The 25,000-nt window shown below is 37.5% G+C and overlaps 6 protein-coding genes across 8 annotated transcripts; 3 read left to right on the top strand and 3 right to left on the bottom strand.

Moving 5' to 3' along the window:
- Positions 1 to 3: 3 nt before the first annotated feature.
- Positions 4 to 1,231, bottom strand: LOC129407371 (C-type lectin domain family 4 member M-like; the record flags this gene model as incomplete). Its single annotated transcript, XM_055148156.1, has 6 exons — positions 1,097 to 1,231; positions 892 to 1,008; positions 563 to 814; positions 331 to 494; positions 119 to 255; positions 4 to 48 (listed from the first exon to the last, which is right to left on the bottom strand). Coding segments are annotated over exons 1-6 (800 nt in total), but the record flags the coding sequence as incomplete, so codon positions are not given.
- Positions 1,232 to 1,890: 659 nt separating this feature from the next.
- Positions 1,891 to 4,942, bottom strand: LOC110155451 (CD209 antigen-like protein C). Its single transcript, XM_055148160.1, has 6 exons — positions 4,803 to 4,942; positions 4,633 to 4,731; positions 3,568 to 3,828; positions 3,330 to 3,493; positions 2,266 to 2,402; positions 1,891 to 2,185 (listed from the first exon to the last, which is right to left on the bottom strand). The coding sequence occupies exons 1-6, from the start codon at positions 4,900 to 4,902 to the stop codon at positions 2,035 to 2,037; spliced, it is 912 nt and encodes a 303-aa protein (XP_055004135.1). The 5' UTR covers positions 4,903 to 4,942; the 3' UTR covers positions 1,891 to 2,034.
- Positions 4,943 to 8,016: 3,074 nt separating this feature from the next.
- LOC110155292 (serine/threonine-protein kinase Nek9) lies at positions 8,017 to 14,592 on the top strand. The gene is given in 24 exon segments (XM_020919378.2): positions 8,017 to 8,521; positions 8,796 to 8,973; positions 9,035 to 9,090; positions 9,163 to 9,233; positions 9,325 to 9,430; positions 9,588 to 9,719; positions 9,815 to 9,925; positions 10,006 to 10,014; positions 10,016 to 10,071; positions 10,143 to 10,193; positions 10,268 to 10,460; positions 10,538 to 10,682; positions 10,773 to 10,973; positions 11,424 to 11,470; positions 11,535 to 11,696; positions 11,762 to 11,870; positions 11,951 to 12,112; positions 12,191 to 12,358; positions 12,433 to 12,492; positions 12,559 to 12,740; positions 12,886 to 13,044; positions 13,138 to 13,230; positions 13,306 to 13,359; positions 13,441 to 14,592. Coding segments are annotated over 24 exon segments (2,865 nt in total). The 5' UTR covers positions 8,017 to 8,335; the 3' UTR covers positions 13,615 to 14,592.
- On the bottom strand, positions 14,586 to 15,999 carry LOC129407372 (zinc finger C2HC domain-containing protein 1C-like). Its single transcript, XM_055148159.1, has 3 exons — positions 15,970 to 15,999; positions 14,772 to 15,706; positions 14,586 to 14,697 (listed from the first exon to the last, which is right to left on the bottom strand). Exons 2-3 carry the CDS (start codon positions 15,666 to 15,668, stop codon positions 14,656 to 14,658), a joined length of 939 nt encoding a protein of 312 aa, XP_055004134.1. The 5' UTR covers positions 15,669 to 15,706; positions 15,970 to 15,999; the 3' UTR covers positions 14,586 to 14,655.
- A 62-nt stretch (positions 16,000 to 16,061) lies between these two features.
- acyp1 (acylphosphatase 1, erythrocyte (common) type) lies at positions 16,062 to 17,832 on the top strand. The gene is made up of 3 exons (XM_020919763.2): positions 16,062 to 16,191; positions 16,357 to 16,444; positions 17,402 to 17,832. Exons 1-3 carry the CDS (start codon positions 16,124 to 16,126, stop codon positions 17,615 to 17,617), a joined length of 372 nt encoding a protein of 123 aa, XP_020775422.1. The 5' UTR covers positions 16,062 to 16,123; the 3' UTR covers positions 17,618 to 17,832.
- A 366-nt stretch (positions 17,833 to 18,198) lies between these two features.
- mlh3 (mutL homolog 3 (E. coli)) lies at positions 18,199 to 23,684 on the top strand. 3 transcript variants are annotated; one of them, XM_020919553.2, is made up of 12 exons: positions 18,199 to 20,724; positions 20,787 to 20,903; positions 20,975 to 21,051; positions 21,167 to 21,271; positions 21,339 to 21,423; positions 21,916 to 21,987; positions 22,072 to 22,180; positions 22,254 to 22,413; positions 22,497 to 22,520; positions 22,592 to 22,670; positions 22,747 to 22,898; positions 22,979 to 23,684. In XM_020919553.2, exons 1-12 carry the CDS (start codon positions 18,402 to 18,404, stop codon positions 23,042 to 23,044), a joined length of 3,369 nt encoding a protein of 1,122 aa, XP_020775212.2. In that variant the 5' UTR covers positions 18,199 to 18,401; the 3' UTR covers positions 23,045 to 23,684. The 3 variants fall into 3 exon arrangements, with proteins under 3 accessions (XP_020775212.2, XP_055004132.1, XP_055004133.1); XM_055148157.1 differs by having other exon boundaries at positions 21,919 to 21,987; XM_055148158.1 differs by lacking the exon at positions 20,787 to 20,903.
- The last annotated feature ends 1,316 nt before the right edge of the window (positions 23,685 to 25,000 follow it).

Genomic DNA, 25,000 nt, shown 5'->3' on the forward strand with positions numbered 1-25,000 from the left:
GCACAATCTTCATTTCCGCTATTGTTTGGCTCTCCCAAGTTCCAAAAACTAAAATAGATGGATTTAAGTGGAGTGCTTATAAATGCAGCAGAGCACAAACCATTCTGTATTTAGTTACCCCTCAGTGAGTTGTGTTCCATCCAACCATTTCCATGTCCCCTCTACGTCCACATCTCGTGCTCCAATCCAATAGCCACTGGCAGAGTAATGCACTGATGGGTTATGATAGGTTGTGATTAAATTATTAATTGCCAGCTGAAATAAGAAAATCATATGTTATTACATTTTGCTCTTTTATTTTCACTAATAATTATGACTATAAGTTGTCACCTGTTGTTCTCTGCTGTTTATTTCTACCAAATCAGCACCAAAATTCTTGCAATAATTACGACTTTCCTCCCATGATCTGCGATTTATATCTTCAGAGAAAGGGATGTAGTAGCAAACAGAGTTGATTAAATTCCATCCTGGTGAACAGTGTCTGCAACCCTCCTCTATTAACCAAAAAAAAAGGTTTAAATAATTTTATAGTGCTATCAATATTAGTGTCAAATGTACTCACTAAGTAAAGGTATGTGAGATTTCAACCCAGTGATTAATGACAGAATTTTGTCTGACTCTTTCTGATAGTCCTCATGTCTTGACTTCAGGTGATCAAGTTCCCATTTGGTCATCCTCTGGAGATTAGTCTCTTTCGTCAACTCCTTCCTCAGTTCAAGCTTTGTGTTAATTGCAATTTTGTAAGCTTGTTGTAATTTGGCAACTTCAGAGTTAATGTCTTTTATAATGCGCTCTCCATCAGTCAGATTTCTGTCTGTAAGAAATGCACAAAGCTAAAAATCAAATATATTAAATAACAGCCACTACTAATTCTAATAATGTTTGACTTACAGTAGATGCCCAGACCGATGTCAATGGAGAGTAGGACAACAGCCAGCACAGAGAGAATTATGATTAACACTTTTTGATGATTCACAATTGAATCAAGCCTCCCCATTGAAAGTGACACTTTGCAAAGAGAAAGAGATATTTTTGCATCAGTGAAACAGGTCAGTCATGTTGTAATTTGGACAAATTAAATGGTTATTATGCCTACCTTGTTGTTCATCTTGGTTGGTAGGGAGAGAAAAGTCCTCACTAAAGTCTGGTTGACCCAGTTTGTTGTATGTTGTTTCCTCCATTTTGGGTTTTCAGTCCGTGTGCACATGTGTCGGAGGACAAGGACATTGCTCTCCCTGTATTTTGCACTGTTTACATTACAAACCAGTTAAATATTCACAGAACCATATCAAACTCCAGTTAGTCAACAAGCATGAATGAGACTATGGTGATTTTTAAAGCACTTTTATTAAGACTGATAAATATTAGGTTCTGTATTACGCAAAATTGGTTATGAGCTTTTAGCCGTGTTAAAACGTTGTTACTTCATAAACAACATACCCAGAATGTTAGTATTGTTTCACTCACACATGTTTGAACATGTTTGTGTGATTCTGCATTATTAGTCTGTCTGCATCTCCAATACTCAAAATCCCCTGTTCCACCTTGTGATGTCATGTAGAGGTAATGTTCAAGTTAACCACTGCCTTTTATATTTTCTGTAGTACAGATTGGAAATTCTGTGTCTGAAATTATCCAAATGTGAAATAGTGAATGTGTATGGAGTTTAAAAACACAGTGGAGCACTTCCAGTATTACCACATGACATCACAAGGTGGCACAAGTGTTTTCTATTTGAGAGAACAAAAATATAAGGCTAAATACAGTTTGTAGGCTTTGTGTGTGCTAACGTGTGAATGAAAAAGTGAAAAAATGCATAGCACACTTAGACAGCCAATGTCCAAAAGCTTTGTATTTTTTATTTTTAAATAAGCAAAATGCCTTCGTCAGATCATTTTTCTTGCTTTGGACCACACGTATACCTGTATACATGATTTGATGAGGAAACAACATTATAACATAGATCAGAAAATAGCATAATATAGGCCCTTTAAGTTTCATCACTGATATTAATTTTTATTGCTGAACACCTCTCTACCTCGGCCCCATCTCACATATCCAGTTCAACACATCATTCTCACAGTTCCTATTGTACCATGATTTCCAAGACAGTACATTGCGAGCAAAGGCAGCACAATGTCCTGACAGACTTTCTTCATTGCTGGGCTGATCTGTTTGCCAGTACCTGTAACAGATCAGATACAGAGTGAATGACAGTTCTGCTTGTATTCATAAAATTATTTATTCTAAACACGGTTGCCTTACCTTGTATTGTTTTCAGTGGCATTGTTCACCCAGACCCACGTACCATTTGACACAGTATCAGTGAGTCCTATCCAGAATCCCATCTTCCACTGAGGTCCAGTAGCAGTTATCTTTGGATAGTTGTTGTTGATTGTCATCTATGAGCGAAACTAGAAATAACTGGTGACCATAATATTACTGTGCACTGTACATAAGATGGGTTCATGTCACATTCTTCTATGCCTATGATCAAAATCAAGCTCAAGTGCAGGTCAGAATTCTATGGTGGAATTTCTCAAGTTGCACAATTTTTGGCTGTGTTCACGGTTAATATCTCTCTAACATCTTTACTGAAACAAAAACTAGTACAAATTTCAACATATTCTCTGTCAGAATAGATAACCAGAAAGTACTGGCATTATTAAAGGTCCTATATTGCACAAAATGTATTCTTCTGAGCTTTAAGCCATGTTAGGATGTTGTTACTTTGCCAAAAACATATCTGGAGTTCTGTTTTGTTTCATTCACATGTTTGAGTAATCTTTTGTTATTATTATTATATTCTGTCTACATCTCCAAAGCTTAAAATAGTCTGTTCCACCTTGTGATGTCATGTTGTGGTAGTTTTCAAGTTAACCTTTTACCTTTTGTTTATAGTAGAGATTGGCAATTCCTGGGCTAGTGAAGGTGCATGGAGTTTAAAAGCATAGTGGAGTACTTCCTGTATTACCAAATGACATCACTAGGTGTAACAGAGTGTTTTCTGTTTGAGAGAAGAACCATGCCAAATTATGCAGGGTTTGTGTATTAAACATGTGTGAATGAAACAAAACACAACTCCAGGTTCATTTTCAATGAGGAAACAACATTATAACATAGATCAGAATATAGCGTATATGAGCCCTTTAAAGTTTAAACCTTGAAGACAAGATTTTTGTCAGTTCTAAGATTTTGTGTAGCCAATCGCCATAGAGTTAAATAGACTTCCTCTGAAATTATGACAACATCAAATTTGAGAATGTGAGAGCAAACTATTATTTTATTACCATTAAATCAGCATTAGTGTTTGCAGTCATTAAAATTACCTGTTCTTCCAAGTTATTGATCACCAACAGGTCACCTCCTCTGCTGATACAGTCTGCCCTGCTGTCAGCCCAGTTCTTCTTAGAGTTGGGTGGAGGTATTGAATAATAATAGCATGAGTTTTTGAAAAGAAGCCATGCAGGAGGGCATCTGCCACAGTTGTTCTCTGCCGTAAAAACATGCAGAATTAAACAGAAAAGAAATGTTTCTAGTTTTAATTTAAGTCATTCTTAGTCTTACCTAATAAAGTTCTGTTGCCCTCCAGTTGAGTCTTCTCTGCTCTCAGTTCCTGGATGTGACTTTGCAGTCCATCAGTGACCGTCTGGAGTTGTCTGATTTGCAACTTCAACCCCATGTGAGCTCTGCGCTGATTCTCCAGCGCCATCTGAGCCGTCTGCTTCTCTTTGACAATATTGCTTTGGTTACGAAGAAAGTCCCTCTCAATGACAAGGGGGGCAAGGGCAGAATCAGTGACCTGCTGGAAATCTTTGACCTTGGCACCTGTACCCAGAGGTGGGTAGTACTCAGTTATATTATTCAGTTACATTTACTTGAGAAATTGTACAATCTAGAGTACTTTTCTAACAGCATATTTTTACTCCTACTTGAGTAATATTTTTATTGAAGTAACACTACTCTTACTTCTGATTTATGATTTATTTATTTATTTATTTTTCTAATTGTTGTATCTATCATTTGAAAATACCAGACATGCATTATTTAATGTTTTGTATTTTCAGTTACATTGTCTCAACAGTTACTCTTATCTGAGTAGTAGTTTTCCCAAATACTTTTTTACTCTTACTTGAGTAATTTCTTGGACCACTACTTAGTGCAAAGTACTAAGTAAATTTACTATTTGAGTTATTATTTTGTTACTATTACATGAGTAAATTTGTGTTTACTCTACCCATTGTTTTTCATTTCTTATGATAAATGTCCTCTCTGTTGTAACCAGTCACACATTATGGTTTCAGAATGAGAAGGAAGTATTTTGCCCAATAACATGGAGAGTAGTGACTCACTGACCCTCCTCACTGTGAGCATTCAGCAAACAGTATAACCTTGTGAGCCCCCATTCGAATATTTTAATAATTTTTAGTGCATTCTTTTTATGGTTTTATTTTTTTCATTCATTAATACATAGTTGTTTTGCGAATCGGGTGGCCTTGCTCAAACTTTATTGGCTAAATTACCAGGTCAGACTCTTGATACCTTCAGAAAATATTTGAAAATGATCCATACAAATGTGCATGATATCTTGATTCATTTTAATTAAATTGTAGTATATGTAGAGTTACTCACAATACATGCCCAGGGCCAATGCAGCTATCAGCAGAGCAGTATCGAGCAGGGTCAGACATAGTAACACCACACGGTATAGTGGAAATCCAAACACAACTCCTGTAGTCACAAAGCAGAAATAAACTTAAAGTTACTTAAACTCAATTTGAAAAGTGAATTTGGATGCCTACCTTTTCTAAATGGCTTGTGCCGAATGTGAGATTTTCTACTGCTCAAATTCTTATTAATTCTTTGTTCAAGTGACATGTCCTGGTCATACTCAGAATCCATGGTACTGCAGAAGGTAACAGACTGCTATTGATCTGTTTGCCCACTGTTCAGGGCTTATAAGCAGTATGTGTCAATATGTCACAATAGACTGTTTTTATGAGAGGTGGGATTTTTTGAGCTTCAAAAACTGCACTCATTTTGTGATGAAGGAACTGTAAAATTTTAACTGAAAAAATTATAAACTTATGTCCGGATATGAAGTAAACATGTTCAAATCAAATATAGCTTTTACTATTAACAATTATAAGGCAAATGTATTCCTACACAGCAAATTCAAATGAGTAAAGTAAAGAAAATCCAGATATGTTTCAACATAGTCAAGAGTTATTTCAGCTATGACAGTGCTGTAGAGTAAAATAAGTAGTTGTTGATTGACAGTGTTAACGTCAAACACTTGAAAAGTGTCTATTTTGAATATTACACTACATTAATGTTGGACTTTTTTATTTTTTATTTTATATATGTACTAAGTAGTTGTAATTTTTTGCCTCAATCTCATTCTATTCTATTCTATTTTCATGATTAATGGCATTTGGATGTTTTGTTTCTTGTGGGTCTTGCATTAAAAAAATCTTTTCTAAGGGGCTAAATTTTTTCAAATTACCCTTTTCAAATTACCATTTATTTGAATGGTTCCTGTATACAAAAACATACAGCTCATGCAAAAGAACAACCTGCGTAATAGGAATAAACAAATAATGATATATGCACCATAATATATTTACTATATATTTACTTTGTAATTTTTATTCATGGCTCATTAAATATTGCATAGCCCGTTTTGCAAGGTGGTTACTTCAATATATTATATTTATTCTATTCTATATTTTACTTTACAGATCGGTATGGACAGATTTCTTGCTGGTTGAGCCTGCTTGGCCTTTGTATCTGTGACTGAAGTGGGAAGGACAAAGTTTTTTTTTAACTCATCTTTGACCTGGCTGAATTTGGTGAACACTTTAAGGCACTTGGTTCTCAGACTCTCACAAACTTTACACCTGTATTCAAAGAACTGTCTACAACATGGACGTTGGATGTGTCAAAAGAAACCCCAAGAGTGAATGAGATAAAAAGTTTCTGCAATTTTAATGTTTCATAATTAGCAGGACTGCCTCTATTGTGAACATTGTTATGTTTATATAAATGGAGAGAAGATCTTGTTTCAAACAGTTAGACATGCTCCTCTCATTTTTGGAGATGAGCATGCCTGAATTCCATTCAAAACTTGATTCATCCATCGAAAGCTTGCATTGAAAAATCAACTTTAAAAAATTTGTGACAGTCATTATGACCAACTGTTGAGGGCATAGAGAATTTGTGTTGTCAGTTGGATTTTGAAAAAATATTATTGTGTCATATGACTTGTTTAAATTGTGTTGGTTGTATGATGTGCATTAATACAACTCAAGTTGAAATGGAATTTTGTGGTGGTTTTCATTATTTTGCATTTGTAAAAGGGATTATGATCTACAATGACCACAGCATTTACACTGTATTTAGTGAAGCAAGAGTTACTACTGAATAGTGTGAAATGGAGAACACTCTACACTATTACTACTTCATAAAGTCTTAAAACATAGCAATATAGAGTTATTCATTTTTCACTATACACTAGTGTATAAAAAATCTAATCTTAATCTGTGTCAAATTCAACTATGAGGAGTGTGGTTACATCACTTTACTAGTGTTGAGCCTTTTACACTTGTGAAAGTGTAGTTTTAACTCTTTTTATTGTGGACCCCATATGACATGGTAAAAGTGTTAAAATTAACAATATATGAGTATACAGAAAGAGGCTCACATGAGTCTCTCTTTTCTTTTTGGTTGCCAGTTCCAAAGCTGAAATCCAGTTGGTTAAAATCTAAAATTCCTTTGATCTGAATCCTCACTGTCTCATCCCCACCACCTGCAGCCAGTCATGAATCAGTGCTAGTGCAGCCTCTGAATGGGAAATATGCATATGTATCCTCTCTATACAGGCACTGGCAACCCCAGTTCAGTTGTGCTTGTAGTTTCTTTTTATTAAAACAGGCTACAGTGCAGGCTACATACAGTTGTTTTACGTTGTCTTACAAATGTAGTTTACCATATAATAATTTTTACAATATCAGACACCAGAAGTGGGACCAAGTAATTGTTTTGCAAGTCTCAAGTAAGTCTCAGGTCTTTGACCTCAAGTCCGAGTCAAGCCCCAAGTCAAATACAGGCAAGTCCAAGTCGAGTCTCAAGTCACTGGCCCATAAGTCCAAGTTAAGTCCAAGTCAGCTGCTTTGAGCTTGAAGTCATTTCAAGTCTTTAAACCAGTTTAGATTTTTGCAATTTATATGACTTTTAAGAGAAGTTGTACTTAGAAAGTCATAGTATATTTATATATGAGTATTTATTGAGTATATTAGAGTTGTAGAAATGCTATTTTTTCCTTTTTAAATGTCTTGACAAGATCTTGAAGTGAATCATTACAGTCAGAATAGAATAAATTCAGATTTAAAAGAACTTCTTAAGTCTTCTGAAGTCTTCTCAAGTCACAGATCTCAAGTCTAAGTCAAGTCCCAAGTTATTGACCTTCAAGTCCAAGTCGAGTCCTAAGTTTTAGTCCATTTTATCAAGTCCTAAAAATAGTGACTCAAGTCTGACTTGGAAGTCCCCAGTGTTGTCAGACACCCAATGCAGCACCCAATAACACAGATCATTTACAAAAAAAAAAAATCTAAATCCCAAACTGCAATTAAATCCAGGAGATGATTCACATTACCTAGACTACTGCTGCCCTCTAGTGGATAGGCTTATAACCTGCGTTTACAAACTCAGTAGTTAATGGGCCTTGTCTACTGTTTTAGATTTAACAGATTGCGTTTCTTTTAATGATATGATAAAGCCCGAAGTGTCTTGTACACATTGTGGTGGATCAGGACCTCTCATAATATTGGACATTTGGGTCACAAAAGCTGGAGCGCAAGACCTTTTTAGTTATAGGCACATAGTTATTGTTTGTTATACCTGGACACTCAATATTATTATCAGTTCCTGTAGTTAGACATCACTTTCGTTTCATGTATGTGAAATGTGTCCTCATAGCGGAAAAGGACTTGCTCTTTCAAAGTAAAACACGAAAGATCACGATGTCGCGACAAGGTTTTATTCTGAATTGTTTAACCAAGTTGGCCTCATATCCCGGAGTTAGCATTTTATTACTTTACATCCGTGCATCTACTTTTCTTGCATGTACTCTTTTTGCAGTATTTTACCTTAATCTGAGTTGTTTTTAAGTTACATTTAGTCATGACAGTGCTTGTGTGAACTTTGAGGCGTGCTATGCTAAGCTGCGGGCGTTTCAGGATACACGCCTTTATGCTTTACTACAAGTTGTTTTGATACAGATATCATTGGGCCTATATTCGTGCTATTTCCATCAAAAGCGCTGAACGACAGGAAAATGTCACTGGAGGACTATGAGAGGCACTTCGACTCTCTAAACTCGGAGCTGGGCGGCGGGTCGGTGGTGAGTGAGCGGTCTGCTGCGAGCTCGTTTAATGGCGAAGAGGAGAAGTTGCATTACATTCCTATCCGGATCCTCGGAAGGGGGGCGTTTGGTGAAGCCACATTATACAGGAGAACTGAAGTAAGTTTGGTCCTTGCACACTGCCCTGGAACACATAACTGTATAGCCCACGTAAAGCAGGGGTGCTCAATCAAATGTGCCTTACCTGTCTATTACTGCTTTATACTGCCTTGTTTTGAATCTTGGTGTGACCCTACCTCTTCTGTTTCTGTACCCCAGTGAGACATTCTTGAGTGAGAGCATGAAAAATGCCTTCCCATCATGCCTTTGGGGCTGATTGTGTGTCATCAAAAGTTTTTTTTTGTTGTTCAAATATGTCTTCTTTTAATTGTAGGATAACTCCCTGGTGGTGTGGAAGGAGGTAGATCTCAACTCTCTCTCTGAAAAGGAGCGCAGGGATGTGATGAATGAAATAAGCATCCTCTCTATCTTGGAACATAACAACATAATTGCCTATTTCAATCACTTTATGGATAAAAACACCTTACTCATTGAGTTGGAATATTGTAATGGTAAATGACTGCACTTTTTTCCTTCTTTTAACTGACTTATTAAATTACATTTATATTACAGGAGGAAATCTTTATGATAAAATTGTTCAGCAAAAAGGAAAACTGTTCAGTGAGGAGGTATGATGGAATCCTTTATGTCCAACATTCATTTTGTAGCCACAATAACATATCACATTTTATTTTCTTTAGGTAGTCATATGGTATTTATATCAGATTGCCTCAGCGGTGACTCACATTCACAAAGCAGGAATCTTACACAGGTACATTCTGCCTTTATTTACCAATGAAAATAATTATTTGTAAGGATGCATTGAATGTTATGAATTTATGTTTGTTCATATTTTCTTGCAGAGATATCAAAACTTTGAACATTTTCCTGACTAAAACCGACCTGATCAAACTGGGTGACTATGGTCTTGCAAAAAAACTAGACTCTGAATTTTCAATGGCAGAGACGGTATGAATTAACTATTTGTTATATAAATATATTTGATAATCTATGTAATAATGACTTATTACAAAGCATTGCTGGCTGGTTGTTATGTAATATGGTGGCTGTGTGGCTGATATTTTATGGTAATCTTTGTTGGGTTTTTTCTGCATTCTGATTGCAGTGTGTGGGAACACCGTATTACATGTCACCTGAGCTGTGCCAAGGAGCAAAGTATAACTTTAAATCAGACATCTGGGCCATGGGCTGTGTTCTTTATGAAGTCTTAACCCTGACAAGAACATTTGATGCTACGGTATTATTCCTCTTTTTCTAAAAAAAAAAAAATCATCATCTATACATGTTTATGTCAAATATTATTTGTTGTGTCTCTCTTATTATTTATTATAGAACCCCCTTAACTTGTGTGTAAAAATAGTTCAGGGCAACTGGACTATGGAAGTAAACTCTGATGTGTATTCGTCAAAACTGATTGATGTAGTTTACCAATGTCTTGATCAAGTAAGTACAATGCTTTTGTGTTTATAGATGCCATAGACTTTACTTTGCAATAAAATGCTAAAACTATTTTTACATTGTAGGATCCTTCTAAAGAGGCCCACTGCTGATCAGGTTCTGGACCAACCTTTCATTATGTGCTGCAGATCGTAAGATAATAAACAATCATTGTATCATTCAGAGCATACTTTACTTAGTATAAAATTTTACCTTGTTTTAGGGAACTTGAGGAGCGTGTTGCACTTTTAAATTCTGCAATGAAGAAACCAAAGTATGTTCTTCTGCTTTTAGTTTTATCTGCCATTGACCATACAATAGTTAACATCATTTCTCATTTTTATCTAGGCTAAACACAGTAACTGAGACCCCTGTTGCTATAGTAACAACACGATCCAGGGAGGTGTACTTCTGGGGTGGGGGAAAGTTCACCCCCCAGAAATTAGATGCATTTAAAGGAGGCAGTGGAGCCCAGCATGTGTGCGCAGGAGAGAGTCATTTTGCAGTTGTGACAGTGGAGAAAGAACTATACACCTGGGCTGTGAGTATCACTGTTAAACATTGCTCAAACATATCTGCCGTTGTGGGTCGCTGCAACAAACTCTACCATCTGTTCAGAATGTCCAAGGTGGGGCAAAAATGGTGGGACAGCTCGGGCATGGGGACCAGGCTTCATATCGACAGCCTAAGAAAGTAGAAAAGCTTCAGGGAAAGGCTGTGCGACAGGTGGCGTGTGGAGCTGACTTCACTGCTTGTGTCACTGGTAAGTTCCTGTGTGCCTTGGCCAATGTTTACATTTCACTCTGGGTCATTGTGGGTCACTGTGAACAATGTGAATAATCTTCACTTCCAGATGAGGACCAGATGTACATGTTTGGCTCAGACTACTATGGCTGCATTGGTGTGGAGGGAGAGATGGGCATGGAGGTGCTGGAGCCAGTTCTGTTGGAGTTTTTTGAGGAGCGTCCTGTTCGGCAGGTGTCATGCGGAGACAACCATGTGGTGGTCTTGACCCATTACGGAGTCATCTACTCCTGGGGCTGCGGAGAGTATGGTACAAACTATTGTTTTATGTCACCTTTTTAGGAGACAGTAATGCCATATTTTTGTAGTTGCAAAAATTGGCCAGGAGGTGGAGACAGTAACCTGACAATAGATAAAAAATATAGCATTCAGTCTGTGTTTGTGTTAAAATTCTGTTAAACAATTGCTGAAGATTTCTATGCCTTGCCCTAACCCCACAACAAATCAATTTAAATAATATTACACACTGAAATATACACAAAAATAACAATCCCCTAAAGAACCACGCACATTTATGCAAAGTTTATTCATTACTTTTATCCTTCTAAATTGAGGATTGAGTCAAAATTGATCTACTGGTTTTCATGTTTGAAGTTAATCTTCTTCATTATCAGGTACTGGTAATCTAGCTGCTATTTAGTAGTAATATTGTTTTTGTTATAATACAAAGTGACTGAAGTGATTTTACATTGTGCTACAGGGCGTCTTGGCCTTGAATGTGAGGATGACTTCTCTTCTCCAATGCAAGTAAGGAAATTAGCATGATGTTTATTTGTTGTTTGGAATAGTGACATTTTGAATTCCTTTCTAGGTGGAGCTAGCCAAAGGAGCCACAATCTCATCTGTGTCATGTGGGAGTGATGGAACCTTCTTTTTGACAGATACAGGAAAAGTCCTAGCATGTGGAAATAATGAATTCAACAAGCTGGGTCTTAACCAGGGCTACTCTGGTATAAAGAACCATCCTGGAGAAGTATGTCCTGAACAACACAAGTGCATTCATTTGATATTTTTAAAGTAAGACTTGGTTTGTTTTAGGGCTTCCAGGGAATCCCGTACATAACCACCTTGACATTGGTAAAACAATTGTCGCTGTTTAAAATCCAGACCATTGCTCCAGGAAAAAGCCACACTGCTGCTATTGATGGTATAAAGCTAAACTGACTTAGAACATGAACCGGATAACATGATTGTAAAAGTATGCTGCATAATTTTGATCCTTTTAAGTGCGCGGGAGGCTGATGACTTTCGGATGCAACAAGTATGGACAGCTAGGCGTAAAGGACTTTAAAAAGCACCAAGGTGTTCAAGTTCTTGTGGGGCCTTTTGGAGGAAAGACAGTGACCAAAGTGTCCTGTGGTGATGGATTCACCATCGCTGCCACTGAAGGTAAGCTTACTGACCACAATACAAGGCTTTAGATTTTGAGTGAGCGTATCAGGCTTAATATTGGATATTTTTTGGCAGACAATCATATCTTTGCATGGGGAAATGCTGGAAACGGACGACTTGGAATGCCTGCAGATAAAGGCTTTGGTTCAGAGGTGTGCCCTGCCATGCCAAGGCCCATTTTTGGATCGCTTCATCATGTACCAGATCTGTCTTGCCGTGGCTGGCATACTATTATTATAATGGGTTTGTATTCTTACAATGTGTTTGACCATATTTTCATTCATTCCACACCTGAAAATGTTTAATTTAATTTACAGAAAAGGTCCTGAACTCCAAGACAATCCGTTCAAACAGCAGTGGACTTTCAATTGGGAGCGGTAAATATTGTTATATATGTATGTTGATTAACTTTACCTCCATTAAGCATTTGCTTTTTACTCTAGGTATTGGTCAGGGAGCCTCCACATCCACAGTGGATCTGGATATAGAGGCAGGCTCAGACACAGAGAGTCGTGACAGAGGCCTTGGTGGGACAGTGGAAATTGAGACTGATGAGTCTCTTTTGGAGACACCAATGATGTCAAGAACATCTGGAGACAGCTCCTGTCCTCTGTGGCTTAGAAAGGTTTGTCAGCATTGTTTACATACAGTAGAGTCAAACATATTATAGTCTTCCCATTACATGCCACTGGGATTGGATTTCTAAACACGACTGATACTGTACATTTCAAATGTGGAAAGGTGCTAACTAACTGTGTGTGTAATATTAGGAGCTTGAAGATGCAGAGTTCATCCCAATGCCTGATGATCCTATGCAGTCTATTCCCAGCCAGCTTTCATCTTTTTCAGAGAGCGTCACCCTGCCTTATGAAGAGCTGAAAGAGCTCAAGGCTGCTGCAGCTGCACTTAGCACCAAAAAAGAACTTCCAGTAATGGCCATCCCAGTCTTTTTGCATTTGCACTATCAGGTATAAAAATTAAATTAATAAACATTAATATGTAATACAATTATTTCTTTACAGACAATGCGTATGAGCTCTGGTAGACTAAATGGATTGGAAGAAGCTGATTTGTGTAGAAGAGGAGAATGCAAAGCTAGTTGTGAGGTTACACAGGTATTCAAGTTACGATCATGATATAATCAGTTAAACAATCAACATGGGATGATGGTCATTGGTTCTGTTTTTTAGTTGCGTGAGACAGTGACACAGCAAGACTTGAGGATACAAATGCTGGAAAAGCAGGTTAGATATTACAGCCCTGAAAGCTCTTGGATTTAATCTGTTGTGGTGCATGACCTTGATGCTATCTTTTAATCTTTTTAGGTCAGTGAGCAGAAGAAAGAGAATGAAAGACTGTGGGCAGCAATTAGTCGTTTATCGCACCAAGGATGTGACAGCAATGGTAATCACCACTCTGACCAAATGCCTAGGGATGGAGGCGGAAGAGCAGCAGGGTTAAAGAAACATGGAGGCAGGTCTGCTGGGGCTAGTGTTTGAGCCCAATATTTTTTTATTTGACAAAGCCAATTATGCTAATCATTAATCATGCAAGCAGTTGGTAGTGTTCTGCAGTGCCTCACTTGTACCCAAAGACAGCTACCATAGCTTTATAATTCAGCTGTTACGTGTAAGTGCACAATACCGAGTTCCAAACAAAGGTAACAGTGATTTTAAATGTTGGCTGGATTCAACATAAAAAATATTTATCACAAAACAAGGTGGGTTTGACAGTGTCATAAAAGGATATATAAAACGTGCGATTGCTGTAATGGTAGCACAGAGTTGGGGTAATTGTATTCAAATACATTGAAATTTGTCCTTTAAGAAGTCAAGGAGCATAGCTGATTCCATGTCATGTCAATTCAGTGCAGTAGTTGGATTACAGCGGTCTTGAAATGTGAAATGTATTTCATATTATAGTGCCAAAGCCTCAGTACCAGTTGTTGTGTCTGGCCATTCATGATAAACATTTTATTTAAAAGCATACCTTATTTTATAAATTAAAACTACTGACTTTTTTACAGGCTGTTTTACAGTTTCATGCTTGCGCCTTTTGCTGATTTACAGTTGAAAGGTTTATTTAGAAAAGTTTGTCCTTATAAATGATATATGGTCCTATAACCTGCAATCTTTGCATGCTATATAAGCTCTGTCATTCATGTTTGTCTATAATGTTTTTGCCTTATCTGCCTTGGGTACTGTCATTCTGATATGCAAATATGTAAGCCATACTTTGCTATGACAATCCTATGCAAAAGTGTGATTGTTTTGTTTACAGTGAGTGTTAGCCTTAATATTATAATGATGTGTTGCTTTGAGGAAAATAAAGTGGAATGTCAAAGTTACAAAACTTAACATTTGTGGAGAAATACACTTTATTTTTAATGTTTGTGGAAATATAACCATTGTTGTGCCTCACCTGTTTTGTAAATATATTTGTTTATATTCTCTACTCTATTAAATGATTGAAATATATATACTTTGTCTCTTATATGCTTTAAGCCTATCACTAATGGTATACATATAGCAGTATCACTACTAAGTTTTATTGTATTGACTTTGCTTCTTTTTCTGTGGTACCTACAGGACAAACAAGACAATATTAATTAGTGACTTGTTAGGTGTGGACAGGCCTAATGTAGATAAAACTTTACCTCAGGGTTTCTGCTTCTGCCCTTTGTTTTCCAGAACTCCTCCATATCTGATCCTTTGATCCTATACAGGTGTGACTTGTACACCGGTCGCCTGGTCGTTTTCACTTTTTTACAGATCTGCATATGCTTCTCCAGTCTATCTGGCATGAAAGTTCGTTTACAGATGCTGCATGGAAGAAGTTTGATGTTTTTATCTGGGGTCTCAAGTTCAAGCTTCCGGGACAGAGTAGAAGAAATCTGTGGGAGATTAAGTTCCTCATGCAATGTTTTTCCTGCAATAACTTTTTCTCCTATGGCCAACCTAGGGCTAGCTTTCTGTTGACATTGTGTTTGTTCACTCTTAATATATTTTGCACTGCTTTCTTCTTTCCTCATTGTCAGTGTTTCCCTGCACTGTTCAGTTTTCTTTGTTATTGTGTCTTGTTTGAAATTATATTGTTTGGGATTGTGTCTTTCAGTCGTTTCTGTCCTCTGCTTAGTTTTAGTATCAGGATGCACATTTTCTTGTCGTCTCTCGTAATGTTTCTTCTCCACGGTTTGGTTGCCCCCATAAACATTAACATCAGCATTATCACGCTGAATCCTTTCCCGTAATGCATTTTCAACTTTCCACAGCTTCTTCTGTAGCATCAGCTGTTTTTCTTGAATTACTTTGGTCATCTGTAGTTCTCCAGCAAGAAGTCTGGACGTGTCTTTGCCCAGTGAGGTACTACTGGGAACATCTTCAGATTTCTTGGACTTGACAAGTCTTTTGGGACAAACAGGCTTGATTGGAAATGGTTTCTCTTCCATATCTCTTTCTTTGCTGGTCAGTTTGCCTTGTTTTGGTGTAAAATGACTTCTTCCTTGACCACAGACTTCTTGAGCCAGTTTGGGTTTCCTTGAATTCGAGTTCATGGTGTCAGGATTGTGTTCCTTTAGCGTTAAATAATTCCCTATAACATGAACACAACAAAGAATTCATATTGACTAGGAGTGATATTTTATTTCATATCTAAATGCTAATTACAAACTACTAGGAGTGTGCAAATTCAAACAACAGTGACCCAACTTTTAATCCATGTAGACAGAACAAGATACAGTGTTCATAAAAATGACCTATGTAACTTCTGTTTTTAGTGTGGTAAAATTGGCCTCTGACTGCCAGTATATAAGAGTATAAGATTAAATAAGGAAAACAATAGCATTTATTACTCACCGATGTTAAAGGCTCAACATACAGTTCAGGAAACGTAATTTATTGAAGCTCAACAGAAAAGCCTCTGTGTTTCGTGTCGTTGCCTAGAAACCAGCATCTCCCGCGTCTGATTGGACTACAGAACATCACTTCCGGTCTGTGCCAGAGATCCCGGATGCTTCAAAAACACAGCTATCGCCTGTTTATTTTACTGTTATTATACATCTTTGCAACTTTATCCAGGTAAATCATTCCACGTATATACATGTTTTATCTAGCAAAGTGTGGAATTAACTTAACAGAATGCTCCGATGGTCCTGCGTTTGCTTTCGTCCATAGACAAACTGTCCTGTAGCTAGCCAGGATCGGTTTTCTGATCTTCTTCTTCTTTTTTTTTTTTTTTTTTAGATCTACTATGTCAGATGAAGAACTTATTTCAGTGGACTATGAAATATTTGGCAGGGTGCAAGGTGTATTTTTTCGTAAATACACACAAGTGAGTTTCATACAATAACAGATCATGATACAGTACATGGATCAGAAGTTGTTGATATAGTTTGAAGTTGGAATGACCTTCCTAAATTCTGAATTGACACTTTGCAGCGACATCACGCTGGGGGTGTTCTGCCTTAATGCCTATGGCGAAATGTTCATCAGTTATCGTGGTGACATAATGCACACAATAATTACCAAAAAAGTAGCTAGCAAGCCTGTGACTGATATTTGAGAGTGACATTTGGACACAAATGAGTTCAGCTGTGGTTGTTCCACCTGATTACTTATTTATGGTTAGGTTAGATTATATTAAAATAAAGCTCAGTCTAAGCTTGAGTACAAAGCTTCAGAGAGAGAAGTGCCTACATTAGCATCACACCCCCAGGGAACGCTGATGACGTCAGCTGCAAAGCAGAGCATGATGAGCAGAGATGAAGAGTACTATGCAGATTTTTGTTGCACTATTGTGGGAGGCAAGAGCAAGTTTTTCCCAACTGATTAAAACTTATTCTCATAAAATATCTAAAAGATGAATTAGACGTGTTAAATGCAGAACTGATTCCTGTGAGCTTTTAGTCGGGCAGTCTGTGCTATCTGTTACTTCATGAAAAACACAGAGTTGTGTTTTGTGTCATTCACACATTTTTGAGTAATCCTGCATTATCCCTCTGTCTACATTACCAAAGGTCAAAATTCTCTGTTCCACTTTGTAATGTCATTTAGAGGAGTTTTACAGCATTTTTTTTTTTGCCTCAAGTGAACTGTTTTACTCCACAATACACTACCTTTTACAAATGTTTTTGTTTTAAACTTTTGTTCAGATGAGACTGCCACAGAAAGTCTACAGTATCTACATCTGCTACATCAACATATTCCTTTATTATAAATGTGGTTTCTACAAATATCCTTTATATTATGTCCTAAATTGAACCTAATTGCATGTGTCTTTATTTTTCAGGCAGAGGGACGAAAGCTTGGTCTCGTAGGCTGGGTCCAAAATACAAGTGCTGGAACTGTTAAGGGACAGCTACAAGGCCCAAAAAGCAAAGTCAAAGAAATGCAAGAATGGCTCAGATCTACAGGCAGCCCAAAGTCACACATAACAAAGGCAGAATTCAAGAATGAAAAAACTATTGAATGCTTGACTCACTCCTCATTTAACATTACTAAGTAATCTAATAATCTACATCAAATATGTATTTTGACTACTACTGACCTGAAGTAGGATACGTTTTATTTATTAACATATGAATTTTAATGACTCATTATCACTCTATGAATAAACCGGAGAGATGGTAATGTTTGTTGGCAGATGATGCAAATAAATTTGTGCGGTGGAAAAATATTTGGTGTGCATCCTTCTACTGGCTAACTTATGACATAAGAACAAAAAACTATCTCAAACATGTTATTTTATAGACTGAACAAGGGTTCCTGCCTTCCCTTACACCTGAAGTTGAAATGTTTTTTTTGTTTGTGAGTCCACTATTTGTTTTGCATTTTCATTTATTCTTATATGTTACAATCATTTCATAATCGTATTGCTTTTATTTTTATTTTCAAATCAGAATAATTAAATGTCTCATATCTGAACTTATAAACGATTATGTACGATACATGTTTTGTACAGTAGGTTGCGCTGTGACGCTTCTTGTGAAAAAACGTGCTGCGTCGTGTCGTTGGTCTTTCGCAACCGCACCGCATGAGGGCAGCACTGTACGAGTTTGGCCTTCACAAACTTCCTGGCCATCATTACGCGCTTTGTTGACTGTAAACAAATGGGCCAGCCAGTTTTTATCATTTTACTTAATATTTTACATTTCTTTTGCAATAAAATCTCGACGTGTTTGTGAACCCGGTTGCTCGACGTTCCTAACCGTGCTAGCTTAATCTACTGACGTGCTTGTCTGTCACTTGGTGAGAGTCGGGTGAGACTAATGCATTAACTCTAAAGATAAATGCAACAAGCTATGATTAAATGCTTACCTAAAGAGGTACAAGGGAAACTTCGCTCTGGTATCGCCCTTCCTTCGTTACAGCAATGTGTCGAGGAGCTTTTAGTCAACAGCATAGACGCAGGGGCCAATTGTGTAGGCGTCAGGGTGGACATGGACGCCTTCAAAATTCAAGTTATCGACAATGGAAGAGGAATGAGCCGTGAAGATATTGGCTGTGTAGGAAACAGGTACTTTACAAGCAAATGCTACTCCCTGGATGACCTGGAGGATCTCAGGTGTTATGGCTTCAGAGGAGAGGCACTTGCAAGCATCATCTCCTTCGCCTCACTTGTTGAAATTTCTTCCAGGACTAAAGAATCTGTGAAAACATATATAAAGATCTTTAGAGAAGGCACGGGCTTGGATGTGTTTGAAGCGGAGACGACCAGGCCTTCAGCTGGGACTACTGTCACAGTTTGTAACTATTTCAACAACATGCCAGTTCGCAGGAAGAGGATGGATGCTGTGCTGGAAAATGAGAGGATCAGGCAAAGAATTGAAGCCATCTCTCTAATGCACCCATCTGTTTCTTTCAGTCTGAAGAACGACTGCACAAGAACCATGGTGGTGCAGCTACCCAAAGCTAGAAACACTTATTACAGGTTTGTTCAGATCCACAGTCTTGCTCGTGCACAGAAACTGGGAGAATTTAACTACACTAGTGGGCAGTTTGAAGTCACAGGCTACATCGGCAAAGAAGGGCATTATAATAACAACCTACAATTTCTTTATATCAATGAGAGATTACTGCTGAGGACACGGATACACAAGCTTCTCAATAGTCTCCTACGCAGACTGAGCTACTTGAGTCAGAAAACTGACAGTCCAGAGGACCACACTATGACCCGGAGTCCAAAGCTCAAACGTAGCCAAGACCTTTATGGGGTATTTATTGTTAATATTAAATGCCCTTACTCTGAATATGACGTCTGTTTGGAGCCTGCCAAAACTCTTATTGAATTTAAAGACTGGGATGGAATTTTGCACTGCGTAGAAGAAAGTGTGAAAGATTTCCTCAAAAGGGAGAATCTAGAAGCTGAGCTTTCCCAGGATGACCTGGAAAGTGAGTCACCAAAGACAGAGATTAATGGTACAACCCACACCAATACAAACGCTGATGTCGGTGTAAGTCATTTTTCTAAAATGGATGCTGGTATTGACATAGTACTGTCATCTGAATGCGTTCATCGAAGCCACACTACAGAACACAGTAATAAGATAAACTGCAAAGATGATGACATTGAACAACAGCAGAAGAATTTATATGCAAATAATAAAGATTCAAAACTAAATTCAGAGCCATTTGGAGATAAAAATTCAAGTACACAATGTATTAATTTAAAAGAAGAGAGCACATCTGATGAAAGATGCAGCATTGCAAATGAACAGCTTCCAAAAGAAGTCAGTTCTGCATTAAAGACTTCTAAACATGTACTAACAAATTGTGCTGTGTCTACTGCATCTCAAGACAGTTTCATAAATACAAGAAAAGTCACATTGTCAGATCCTTTTGTTCATGAAATCCTTCAAATTGAAAAGCAACAAAATAGTGGATTTCAACAAGGAAAAAATGCATTTGGAACTAAACGCAAAATATCACTAGGAACCAGCCAGGAGACACCATGGGAAGAGGTTTTTCATGGACCTGCACCTGTTAAAATGAGAAAAATTGTTTCTTTATCAAATATCTCTCAGTCTCTCGACCAATTTAGAAGAATTTATAATAAACCTTCTGAAGAGCCTGAAGGCTCTAAATGCAAAGGTTTTATTAATGATAATTCAAACTGTGAAAAAAATCCACAATGTTTTGATGTTACAAATGCCAAAGAGCATGGGCACAGCATCCAGAGTCCTCCAACTCTTACAGCTTTTACTAAATTAAAACCTGTTACTTGTGTGATTAAAGAGAAGAGGTCCATAGCATCCAAACTCTGCCATTTAAGACAAAACAAAGAAGACCCTTGTATTACACCGTTTCCAACCACTGAGACCACTTCACCAAACAATAATAGCATCTCCGGTGATTGCACTCAACAGTCTTGCAACACCGAGGTCAATGTCAAACCAGAGTCATGTCACATTACCAGTCTTGATCAGACCGAAGAGATACAGAAGACCATATCAGATGATTGGGTTCCTCACTATGATTCATCTGTGGGAAAGACGGTCTATGTGAACAAAGTCACCGGGCTCAGCAAATATGAAGAACCATCAACAGAACAAACAGAAATGTACTGTACCTCAGATGTAACCAATATGGCCATCAGTGTCTTGTCTGAAACAGGTGAGTGGTAACTATTGCAAGAGTAAACCAAGGCTAGTATTTTGAATAACTTTTGAATGTAGGGATGGAATACATATGCTATCCCTTTCAAATGGATCTAGTGCTACCATTTTTGCCCAAATCCAGAGCAGAAAGAGTTTGTTGGTCAGGGCTTGATGACAGAGATATCTCAGGGACAGGTAGGCACACATGCAAGAAAGGACATCTTGAACAGATTCAAATAATAATAACTAATTTCTATTTTCTAAAGGTGATGATGAGAACAGCAATTCTCTTTATTCAATGTACTCAAAATGGAATAATCCAGTGTTTGTCAGACCACCAAAGGTAAAATGAATATGAAAGAGTACTTAACTTTTTAATATCTAGAAAAACATAATATGCTTTATTGTGTACTTATTAAATATACTGTACTGACTGTGACCTCTGTTTGTACTGGCAGGTTTGTGTGGACATTTCGCATGGCCGTGCTGATGGACTGGCTGTAAAGGTCCACAACATTTTATTTCCATATCGATTCTCAAAAGCTATGATCCCCACAATGAAGGTAAGGTGCAATGATTTTGAACATTATTTGCTATAAATGGTTTCATTACTATGCTTCTATGTTATAGGTAATTAATCAAGTGGATAAGAAGTTTCTTGCATGTCTAATTAATACTACAGAAGACCTGGCTGATAGTACGAGTGAATCAAATGGTGAGATTACTGGCTTGTATTACCTCACTAACTGGTACTGGTACTTATACCTGATATTTACTTTTTATAGAAGACATATGTTTTTCTTTGGGTATTTATATAGATATAGATCATTATTTGTTTGTCATTACCTGTTAAACTGCAATATTGATCTAGAATGACAGGTACTATAACCGTTAAAATTGCAGAACTGAGAGGCTCCGCCTCTTCGTAGTGGCACCGAAGCATTTGCATTTACCTGTTTTTATTGTTGAAAAATGTCTATATTCGATTTTTAAACATGTATGAGCTGGAATCATCTTTGAATAATCAAAGTACAAGGAAGTGGGAGTAGATGAAAAAGTAAATGTTCTAAGCACTCAAGTCTCAAATGCAGGATAATTCAGGATTACTCAAACATGCAAGAATCAAGTGAAATAACTCTGACTAAGCTAATGATGAGGTAACCCCATTATAGCATGGTTAGAATCTTATAAATGTCCCCTTTAAAAGCAGGAAACCTTTTGGTGCTCATGGATCAACATGCTGCACATGAACGTGTCCGACTTGAAAATCTTATAGCTGGTAAGAAATGAATACATTTATTATATCTTAATTAAAAGCATTAATAGCCGTAAAATTATGTGACAAATTTACTTAAATCCATAGATGCTTATGAAGATGACTCAGATATTCCAGGGGAAAAAAGGTTGTCTTCATCCATTATTTCGCCTCCACTGGAAGTCAAATTGCCCCTAGAAGAGCAAAGAATTCTTAGGTGAAACACCAAACATCATCATTTACACAACCTAAAGATAGTACTACCATTCTTATGACACATTTTTCCCCAGGTCTTGTCAAGCGCATTTACAGAGTTTGGGATTGGAAATAATGTTCTCACAGAAAGAAGATTCCAGGATTTTCATAGGAAAAGTACCACTGTGCTTTACAGAAAAGGATATAAATGAACGAAGACGGGGCAGGCCCTCAGTAATCAAAGTTTTAATAGAGGTAAAGTTGGTGACAGTTTTTATTTTTCTGAAATGCATCAGATTTAATGCTTACTGTAGCTCACTTGCTTTTGTATTTGTCAGGAGTATCTTCGAGAACAAATTGAGGTAATCATAAATAGCTTTTACTTGTATCTGATTTACCTATGATTTAGCATCGTTTTTTTTTTTTTTTCCAGCTACTCCGTTCAGCTGGTAGATTGAAAGGAACTTTGCCCCTCACTGTGCAAAAAGTGCTGGCCTCTTTTGCGTGTCATGGTATGTTACTCCTTAGCTTCTCCTAAATATTTCTACTTAGTACATTCTTTACATCTATAATATTATTATTTATTAGGGGCAATTAAATTTAATGACATCTTGAATAAAAATGAGTGCTTCAGCCTGGTAGCGTCTTTGTCAGCTTGCCAGCTGCCTTTCCAGTGTGCTCACGGACGTCCTTCTATTGCACCACTTGTGGACCTCCGTCACATAGACAACGAGGAAAAGGTAACATTCAATATCATATTGTAAAATGTTGACAGACAGAAATGTTTGCAAAAGACAAAGAATTTTTTTTTTTTCTGCAGAGATTACAAAGACCCAACCTGCCAAAGCTCAGACGAATGTACAAAGCTTGGCAACTGTGGAAATAGATTAGTTATATTTTTTTAGTTCAATGATAGAAAAGAAAAAAAAAGACAAGTAATGGTTTCCAAGATTCACTTTGGAGCTAGAGCATACGCTCTAGTTATGGTTGACATTTTATTAAGCAAAGTAAAATGAGAAAAGTAGCCATAGACACCATAGCTAATGGAAATGTCCATAGTCGTGTCTTTTTGTCAGTGGTATATGGATGTATGTGGCCAAGGGCCAAGGATGTTTTCTAGGTAATTTCACGTGATCTGTGTGCCCCCACGTGTTCAGCATCTTCATATCACTGCCCAAGTACATTTTGCATTCACCGAGACTTAGCCGAAGACTGAAGAGGAGAGCTCGCAAAGTTCTTTGACCTTGCAAGAAAACAGTAATTTTTTGTAATGAAATGTTACAGGGGCTTTGTCGTCGACCGATTTATTTATTTACACGATTTATTTACAAATAAAAATGCACGCATACAGTCGTGTCTAGGTGCCATTGTTCAAGAAATATGGCATTGAGAAGGATAAAAATAGGATAACGTTTCTCACATCACATTTTATGAGGACGACATTTTTGTGAATGAAAAGGAAGGTGCCATTTTATCCTGTGAATCATTACATTATGATGAAATAAATAAATATATATTTTTATTAACCAATCGTCTTGATGTATATTATAACATGTCGAGGAAAAAAAAACATTTCTGTGAATCTGGAGGTGTAGGCCTATTGTTGACTGTGCACCCCTCCCACACTGGATGGTACAGTCTTAGTTCATTCATAAAATTCTAGCAGAGCATAAAAGGAGGGGCTTGCATTCTAGTCGTCCAGTTACCAGGTATATACCTGGAGGAGAACCCGTGCCGTTCTGCCCAACGGAAAGCCACAGCATCATTGGATACTGATCAGGATTACATCTCTTCCGTTGTGTTCTATGAAGCCTCCGTCTGACATGGATGCTATGTCTCCCACCTGCCGGCCAGACTCTCCTACTGGGACACTGGGCCAGAAGACATTAGAGGATGCGAGCTCTCCAGCCTCCTCATCTGAAAGCAACGCAAAGGTATTGTCTTCACACATATGTTGGCCTATAAAGCCGTTTCATGCATGTACCCTTATAACCATTGGGGCACGCTTATGGTTTGTGTGGGGGATGGTTACAGGATTTAAAAGGGTTTCATATCGCCAACTGCTTTCGTTTAATTTATTTTTGAAATGTATTTGCACCATTCACATATTTTCTCAAGCAAATATATAGCTTACGAGGAATAATGGTCGATCATAGCCGTGCGTGTGGTTTTGTTATGACTCCGACGTCCTGGGACCAAATGTGAGCGTGTCGATGCAGCGGTTCATTGAGAAAAATAAATCCATTCAGGAGACTCCACAGCAGCTCTGCGTCAGTGTTGACGTCAGAGACAATGATAAAGTCAAATATTGATCTGGAGAGGGCTATTTCTGGTTGGATATATTTCAAGAAAATGTAATTGGTTACATAGGAAATCCTCTGTCTACACACTACCTTTCTGTTTAAAGAATTAGTTTAGACATAGCCTATGTAATAAATATTTTATAGGCTAGTGCTACTGATTTTTTTTTTTTCCCTTTTGTCATTATGGATGTTATATCATTTCTTTCAGGAGGTGTGTCAAGACACTCCGTTTGTACCAACAGTCACTGCAATTTCCTCTACCCCAGACTTTCAGTGGATGGTGCAGCCTACCATTATTGCATCTGCCTCTCCATCTCTGGGAAACAAACAAGCCAATGAACCGCAAAGCTTGAACAAGGCAACACCCAAAACGGGCGGGAATAAAGGAAAGACTGCTGTCAGAAAGGGGAAAGCAGAGCAGGTAGGGTGGCTGAGCTCAAGCCCTTCTTCTATTGGCCAAACCAGTCAATATTGTAAATTTACATATGTCAATCTGAATTCCTTGTGTGCAACAGTGCCATTGTGCATGCTTCTTTGGT

The sequence above is a fragment of the Boleophthalmus pectinirostris genome, unplaced genomic scaffold, assembly GCF_026225935.1.
Source record: "Boleophthalmus pectinirostris isolate CB_2022bp ecotype Guang Dong unplaced genomic scaffold, ASM2622593v1 HiC_scaffold_967, whole genome shotgun sequence".
In the NCBI taxonomy this organism is placed as follows: domain Eukaryota; kingdom Metazoa; phylum Chordata; class Actinopteri; order Gobiiformes; family Gobiidae; genus Boleophthalmus; species Boleophthalmus pectinirostris.

What these genes read in the sequence shown, in the direction of transcription:
- LOC110155451 (XM_055148160.1), bottom strand. Translation starts at nt 4,902, where the DNA reads ATGGATTCTGAGTATGACCAGGACATGTCACTTGAACAAAGAATTAAT. An exon ending in ATTGGCCCTGGGCATGTATT is followed by an intron (nt 3,829 to 4,632) that starts GTGAGTAACTCT and finishes CTCTGGGTACAG; the next exon opens with GTGCCAAGGTCAAAGATTTC. An exon ending in TCAATAACTTGGAAGAACAG is followed by an intron (nt 2,403 to 3,329) that starts GTAATTTTAATG and finishes TTTCGCTCATAG; the next exon opens with ATGACAATCAACAACAACTA.
- LOC129407372 (XM_055148159.1), bottom strand. Translation starts at nt 15,668, where the DNA reads ATGAACTCGAATTCAAGGAAACCCAAACTGGCTCAAGAAGTCTGTGGT. An exon ending in GCAGAAGCAGAAACCCTGAG is followed by an intron (nt 14,698 to 14,771) that starts GTAAAGTTTTAT and finishes TTTGTCCTGTAG; the next exon opens with GTACCACAGAAAAAGAAGCA.
- acyp1 (XM_020919763.2), top strand. Translation starts at nt 16,124, where the DNA reads ATGCTTCAAAAACACAGCTATCGCCTGTTTATTTTACTGTTATTATAC. An exon ending in ATCTTTGCAACTTTATCCAG is followed by an intron (nt 16,192 to 16,356) that starts GTAAATCATTCC and finishes TTTTTTTTTTAG; the next exon opens with ATCTACTATGTCAGATGAAG. An exon ending in TTTTTCGTAAATACACACAA is followed by an intron (nt 16,445 to 17,401) that starts GTGAGTTTCATA and finishes TTTATTTTTCAG; the next exon opens with GCAGAGGGACGAAAGCTTGG.
- mlh3 (XM_020919553.2), top strand. Translation starts at nt 18,402, where the DNA reads ATGCAACAAGCTATGATTAAATGCTTACCTAAAGAGGTACAAGGGAAA. An exon ending in ACTTGAAAATCTTATAGCTG is followed by an intron (nt 21,988 to 22,071) that starts GTAAGAAATGAA and finishes TTAAATCCATAG; the next exon opens with ATGCTTATGAAGATGACTCA. An exon ending in GAAGAGCAAAGAATTCTTAG is followed by an intron (nt 22,181 to 22,253) that starts GTGAAACACCAA and finishes ATTTTTCCCCAG; the next exon opens with GTCTTGTCAAGCGCATTTAC.